This window comes from Lactuca saligna, chromosome 1, assembly GCF_052625555.1.
Source record: "Lactuca saligna cultivar CGN05327 chromosome 1, ASM5262555v1, whole genome shotgun sequence".
Lineage (NCBI taxonomy): Eukaryota > Viridiplantae > Streptophyta > Magnoliopsida > Asterales > Asteraceae > Lactuca > Lactuca saligna.
Genome location: NC_136417.1, coordinates 15728088 through 15734494, shown reverse-complemented (window position 1 = coordinate 15734494; position 6407 = coordinate 15728088). Strand labels below are relative to the sequence as shown.

The following is a 6407-nucleotide window of genomic DNA, read 5'->3' as shown; positions in this document are numbered from 1 at the left end:
AGATGTTGATTGGAGATGGGGAAGAAAGTTAAGGGTGAGTGGATTAGTAGGAGGTAGGGTAGGCTAGGTGTTATATTTCATTTTTTTTTTTTTAAATTAAAATAGTAAGAAAATAATTAAAACAAATTAAAAAGGAAGTAATGAAGGGCATATTTGTCATTTCATGTGGGGTATGGACCAAAACCACACAAAAATAACACCTATAGGAACCAAAACCATACAAGGTATCCGAAATTAGACCAATGATGCATCACCAAAGTTTTTTTTGACTCAAAACCACATAATTTTGACAACCACAATTTCTATTTTTGCAATTTTGTCAATAAAATCTATTTAAAATTTGAACCCCTTTAAAAGATGGGTCATGAACAATCACTCTATCTACCACCCTTTAGGATGGGTCTGGTTCAACCCATGCATATACTAACCCGTCATTCGAAAAGAAAAATTGAAGAGATGGTTAACAAAAATCTAAAATCTAAAATATATTATAATTGAAATTCAAATTGAGATATCTGATAGTATTAAATTCAGATTATCCACTTTATATAATAGTAACTCCTACCTATAAAAACAAACGCAAAAAGAAAGAATGTTTAACGACTTAATAGGAACGTGTGTCTCCGTGTAAAAAGAACATGGAAGGACATATGATCATATCTTACTAGTCAGCAACTAGAACTATGTAAAGGAACGAGAAGCAAAGACGATATTGGAATGGAGTTCTCCCAGCAACGATTGAAAATGGCGAAAAGACGGACGATGTGTAATAAAAGGAATAATTTTGGAACATATCAATTAATCACCATCGTCAGGTTCGAATAAAGCGTCTGCTAAACATCATGCCCATCTTTGCTAAATTGGTAAAGTTAATGCGCGTTGAGTTGTTCATCAATTACAACTGATGATGGTAACAGTTCTTGATTCCTGATTCCTTAAATTTAATTATAATATACATCAAACGAATCATAAACCTAAGCCGTCCCCTTTCCCTATTTATTGACATTCTGTAATCACATATACAATCACCTGCTTTTCATCCATAGTCACTGAGCTTCAATTCTTCTTATAATTTATCGACCTCGCCCTTTGCTGCCTTGAATTTTGTAAAATTGAAAATTTTGCTGATTCGTAAGAAAACGCGCAGACTGCATAATGGATTGGTTTGGCAGCACCCATGAAGTTTCAAGCAGGCGATATAATGGGAGATATGGAGGGAGAACAGCATCAATGGGAACAATATTTCCTTCCACATCATCGGTAATGATCACTATCATTTTAACTATTATGCCATAATGATACATACTACACCTTGAAGTTTCATGATTGCTTTACCTTTGTAGATCCCACTGAGAGAGATCGAAAGCATTGACAGGGCAATTGCAAAATCATTTGCAGACGATAGAAGAGGAAATCACGTGATCAGTAAGTGATACTATATATTTCTTAGTTTGTTTCCTTCAACTCCTTTTTTCTCCTTTAACTCTTTTTATACATGAAATAGATGAAGTTTTCCAATTGAAAGGAGACGAGGATCTTGCAAGGGCTCTACAGGAAAGTTTGAAACTGGGTGAGCCTTCACCCTGGAACAGAAATGTTTCTGGTTCTTGTTACAATGAAAATAATCATCCACTATGCGATGTTTGCAAGAACTTTGTAAGTATCTGTTTCAATTTCAGGAAAGCGTTACATACTCTTAATTATCTTTCACCTGAAACTCATCAATCTTTTTTACAGATTCAAAAAAATATTTCTGGTGTTGTTGTATACAAGGCACATCCTTTCTGGGGTCAGAAATACTGCGTGTTTCATGAGCATGATGGGACTACAAGGTGTTGTAGCTGTGAGCGAATGGAAGTAAGTTTTCATTAATTACACTTACCTTCAAAATTGTATTATTATTTTTTAAAATTTTTAGAAATAAAAAACGGATATAAAATTTTCAGTCAAAGGAAACACGATATGTTGCTCTTGGTGATGGACGAAAGCTATGCTTGGAGTGTATTGATTCTGCAGTGATGGATACCACCGAATGTCAGCCACTTTATAATGATGTACAGAAATTTTATGAAAGTATGGGGATGAAGGTGGAACAGAAGATTCCTTTACTTTTAGTTGAGAGACAAGCACTTAATGAGGCCATGAATGGAGAAACGAATGTAAGGAAAAAGTATTTTAAAGGGAAAGTCGATCTGTGTTTCTTCTTGTTTCTTATTTCTTATTTTCCATTTTCTTTTTCATTAGGGTCATTACCACATGCCGGAGACCAGAGGACTATGCCTTTCAGAGGAACAAACGATTAGCACAGTAAGTATTTATAAAGTTTCACAGATTTTAGGAGTGAATGATACTACTTTGTTAAATGTTATTGATGTTTTTAATCGGTAGGTTTCGAGGCAACCGAGAACTGGGATTGGAATGAATTGGGCCCCAAACATGAGAAGAGAGCCATATAAGCTGATACGTATCTGTGAGGTTACAGCCATTCTCATTCTTCATGGACTTCCAAGGTACTATTGCTTTGGGTGACACGTGGCTTTTTCTTATCTTATCTATATCTATATATAATTAAATAATTAAATAATATGTATACTTAATTAGGTTGCTTACTGGGACGATCTTGGCACATGAAATGATGCATGCGTGGCTGAGGCTGAATGGATACGTGGGTCTCCGGCAAGATGTTGAAGAAGGAATATGTCAGGTGGTAGCTCACATTTGGTTGACATCTCAGATGGCATCCATATCTGGTCAAGGGAAAAGGTTTGCGTTAGAGAAGAAGCTTGCGGAGTTCTTTAAACACCAGATTGAATCTGATCAGTCTCCGGTGTATGGGCATGGTTTTAGAGCAGGACATCGGGCTGTCCTTAAATATGGCCTTCAAAAGACATTGGACACCATTCGAGTAACAGGAAACTTTCCTTTCTGATTAAATGAATTGTCTATGTTGAATCCTTTTTTTGTATTATATATCTGGCTATAGCCGGTTTAGTAATATTTTTCGTTTCTTATATGTACCCTTAGAGCACATATTAGAAAATCAATATATATATATATATATATATATATATATATATATATATATATATATATATATATATATGTATGGTTATATCGAAGTGACATCATGTTGGTGTTAGATTGTTAGTATATATGCCATGTTGGCAATCTATCGATTCTCGTTAGCATATGTTATTTTCAAATCAGTTCTTGATATTGCAATGAAAGAGATGTATACAAAGAAAAATGAAACTAGTAGGACTTGATTTCATTTATATTAGTAAGTAAAATCTCCCTTATTTATGTATATGGTCCCTAAGCTTTGTTCTTTTGTCACATATTTTACCAAAATCTATGTTCTTCCCTTTCTCCCTATATTTTTTCTAGCTAATTAACAATATTGTACTCCGAGGAAATAAATATTGCAACTTGTAATTGCTTTTAATTATACATTACAGCCTTCTTCATCATCATCACAAACATTGATCTCGTTAAAGGGATCAGATTTTGTTAATATTATTCTTTCTGAACAACGATCTACAGTCCTCTGTAAATCAACATGAATTCTAACTAAAGAAGACACTACCTCATCCATGCTTGGTCTGCTCTCCGGATCTTGTTTCACACACGTCAGACTTAATTTCATCATTTGAACTGCATACTCCATGCTTCCATCTTCTTCATCTGCTAAATCAATCATGCACCTAAGCTCCTTTTCTGCATTTCCTCCATCGTCCATGATTGTAGCCATTGTTGTTGAAAGCAATACTTCTTGACCTCCCTCTATAAACACAGCATCTTTTCCCGATATCAGTTCCAACATCACAACTCCAAATGAATACACATCAACTTTCGAATTGACTGAACCATTTCCCACATACTCAGGAGCCATATACCCTCTGCTACCCACGATCCTTGTTGTGAGGACACGAACATGATCTGTTGTTCTTGCATGACTGAAATTTGAAATCTTTGCTCTCATTTTGCTATCGAGAAGAATGTTGCTGCTGTTGATGTTGTTGTGGACATACATAGGCTTAGCGAAGTTATGAAGATAGTGAAGTCCATGAGCAACATCCATAGCAATCTGAACCCGTTTACAAAAACCATGAGTTTCTTTCGATCTTTTCCCTGATCTAAGCCAATCTCTGAGAGAACCCATCTTCATGTACTCGAAAACAAGGTATAACGAATCTTGATTCATGCAAAAACCATATAGTTTCGTCAGATTGATGTGGTTAATTTTGCTCAACATGTTCACTTGCATCGATACATCAATACCCGTCTTTTTAACTGCTACAATCTGGTTCCCAAACTCACCACGATACACAGAACCCTTAATCCTACGCTTGTGATCAAAGTTTTTCGTAGCTTTCTGTAGTTCCCGAAAGCTAAAAGCTTTGATGATTCTCTCAAAGCTTGCAATTTCGACAAGGAGATCCTTACGCGAATGTGACATTTCTTCACTATCTTGTACCTTTTTCCCTTTTCTCATGTAAATAACTAGAACGCCCAGAAAAACCAGAAGGGAACACACAACTGGAACTCCAACTTTTAAGGGTTTCTTTGATTTCGATCTCTTTGCAGAAGGCACTGTCGACGTTTCTGGTCGGATTACCCTTCTGGAAATTGAAGGTTCTTCTGTTAAAGGAATCAAAATCGTAGTGAAAGGAAACAAAGTAGGATCAGTTTCAGAAAACCCGTTTGCTTTTAGCACACTCTCGACACTTACGTTAAACCTCCGAGCAATATCAGGAACATTATCCTTGAAAACGATGGAGTAAGTGAGTAAATACTTGGTGCCACTCAAGACTTGATCTTTTGTAGGACAAGCACAACGTAGCGGGACTTTGAGCTCAAACCCATCTTCCAAATCGAACTCGCTGTATCTATTCGCATGCATTAAAGAACTACATGTCGACAGACCCTGAAACGTCAGATTTGCTACAATAAAATACGTTTTTCCCAGTGGTGAAAGGAGGAAAGTGGTGATGGCTTGGTAATTATACCGATCGGAGCAGGAACAGTTCACCGGAATAACGACGTCTTTGTCGATGGGGAAAACGGCGGTTTCTGTTACGTGGTTGATGCGGGCAAGCTCTTGAGGGTTGGATGACATCAGGGCTGCGATTGTGGTGACAGAATCGAAAGGTGGTTTGGATTTGAAAATGAGAAACGATTGGCAAGAGAGATGGTGGTGGTGGTGGTGGCCAGTGCAGGTGTAAAGGAATTCATCTTTGGTTTTGCAGTTTAAAACTTGATTTGCTGTGTACTGCTGTTGGGATCTTATGGATGAAATTTGGAAACAGATGAGAATAATGATATTGAAGAGAACCCACTTCATGTTTTTCGTTTTCTTTATGATAAAACGGAAGAATTTTGATCAACTTATATCAAATAGTATATGTATGTATAACTTGAAGTTGAAATTTTGTATAGAAAGTGAAATGTATTTGTGATTAAAAAAAAAAATGGTCCCGTGGGCTGGACCTTGACTTGATCTGGTTAATTATTAATAATCCCATAATAATTTATGTATTTCATTGAGAGCATTTACAAAATATAAGATTTGAATAGGATCATGCCTATGGAGATTACTAGGATTGAATAAAGTGTGGGTGATGATTAAGGTGTTTAATGGGTTGTGGGAATTGTTATATAGATGTTTAGACCATCTTCAATGCATTGAACTTTTGTATAGATGTTTAGATCATCTCCAATGCATTGAACTCATATGAGTTCAATGGATTGACATATATACATTCCACTTACTATAAAATTTTATCCATTAAAATCTACACTCCATTAAACTCTATACAATTTAATGGATTGTCACATCATTTATCATTTTCTTTTTACTTATTGTTATTTTTTTAAAAATTAATTAACATGAAATTAAAATTAAAAACTACAATTAAAATTAACATTAATTAAAAATTTAAAATAAAAAATAATATATATATATATATGTGTGTGTGTGTGTGTGAGGAATGATAATATAGAGTTCAATAGGGATTAAATACCCTATTCCATTGAATCCTAATCATTTTCCTACAATGAAGATTTTGAGTTTAATGAGATTAACTTCCCCATTAAACCCCCTATTGAACTCCCATTGGAGATGACCTTAATAGATGAGAGCATTCACAAAATATAAGATTTGAATAGGATGAGGATTATGGGGTGATGATTAGGATTGAATAAAAGTTGAATGAAATATGGCTGATGATTGATTGAATAAGTGTGCAATGGGTTGTAGGTATTGTTGTATAGATGTTTAATAGATGATATGACAATCCATTGAAGTCTATAAAATTCAATGGATTATGGATTCCCTGAAGCACAACAACAACAACAACAACAACAACAATAATAATAATAATAATAATAATAAAACAAATAATTAT

General features: G+C 34.9%; 2 protein-coding genes across 2 annotated transcripts; one reads left to right on the top strand and one right to left on the bottom strand.

The window, feature by feature from the left end:
• The first annotated feature begins 576 nt into the window (after window positions 1-576).
• LOC145017610 (protein DA1-like) lies at window positions 577-3013 on the top strand. The gene is made up of 9 exons (XM_078975636.1): window positions 577-910; window positions 1148-1260; window positions 1344-1425; window positions 1505-1656; window positions 1738-1857; window positions 1947-2159; window positions 2245-2307; window positions 2389-2510; window positions 2602-3013. The coding sequence occupies exons 2-9, from the start codon at window positions 1156-1158 to the stop codon at window positions 2927-2929; spliced, it is 1185 nt and encodes a 394-aa protein (XP_078831762.1). The 5' UTR covers window positions 577-910; window positions 1148-1155; the 3' UTR covers window positions 2930-3013.
• Window positions 3014-3302: 289 nt separating this feature from the next.
• Window positions 3303-5346, bottom strand: LOC145017502 (protein LYK5-like). The gene has a single exon (XM_078975554.1). It carries the CDS (start codon window positions 5342-5344, stop codon window positions 3446-3448), a length of 1899 nt encoding a protein of 632 aa, XP_078831680.1. The 5' UTR covers window positions 5345-5346; the 3' UTR covers window positions 3303-3445.
• Window positions 5347-6407: the final 1061 nt, after the last annotated feature.

What these genes read in the sequence shown, in the direction of transcription:
- LOC145017610 (XM_078975636.1), top strand. Translation starts at nt 1,156, where the DNA reads ATGGATTGGTTTGGCAGCACCCATGAAGTTTCAAGCAGGCGATATAAT. An exon ending in TATTTCCTTCCACATCATCG is followed by an intron (nt 1,261 to 1,343) that starts GTAATGATCACT and finishes TTACCTTTGTAG; the next exon opens with ATCCCACTGAGAGAGATCGA. An exon ending in GTAGCTGTGAGCGAATGGAA is followed by an intron (nt 1,858 to 1,946) that starts GTAAGTTTTCAT and finishes TAAAATTTTCAG; the next exon opens with TCAAAGGAAACACGATATGT.
- LOC145017502 (XM_078975554.1), bottom strand. Translation starts at nt 5,344, where the DNA reads ATGAAGTGGGTTCTCTTCAATATCATTATTCTCATCTGTTTCCAAATT.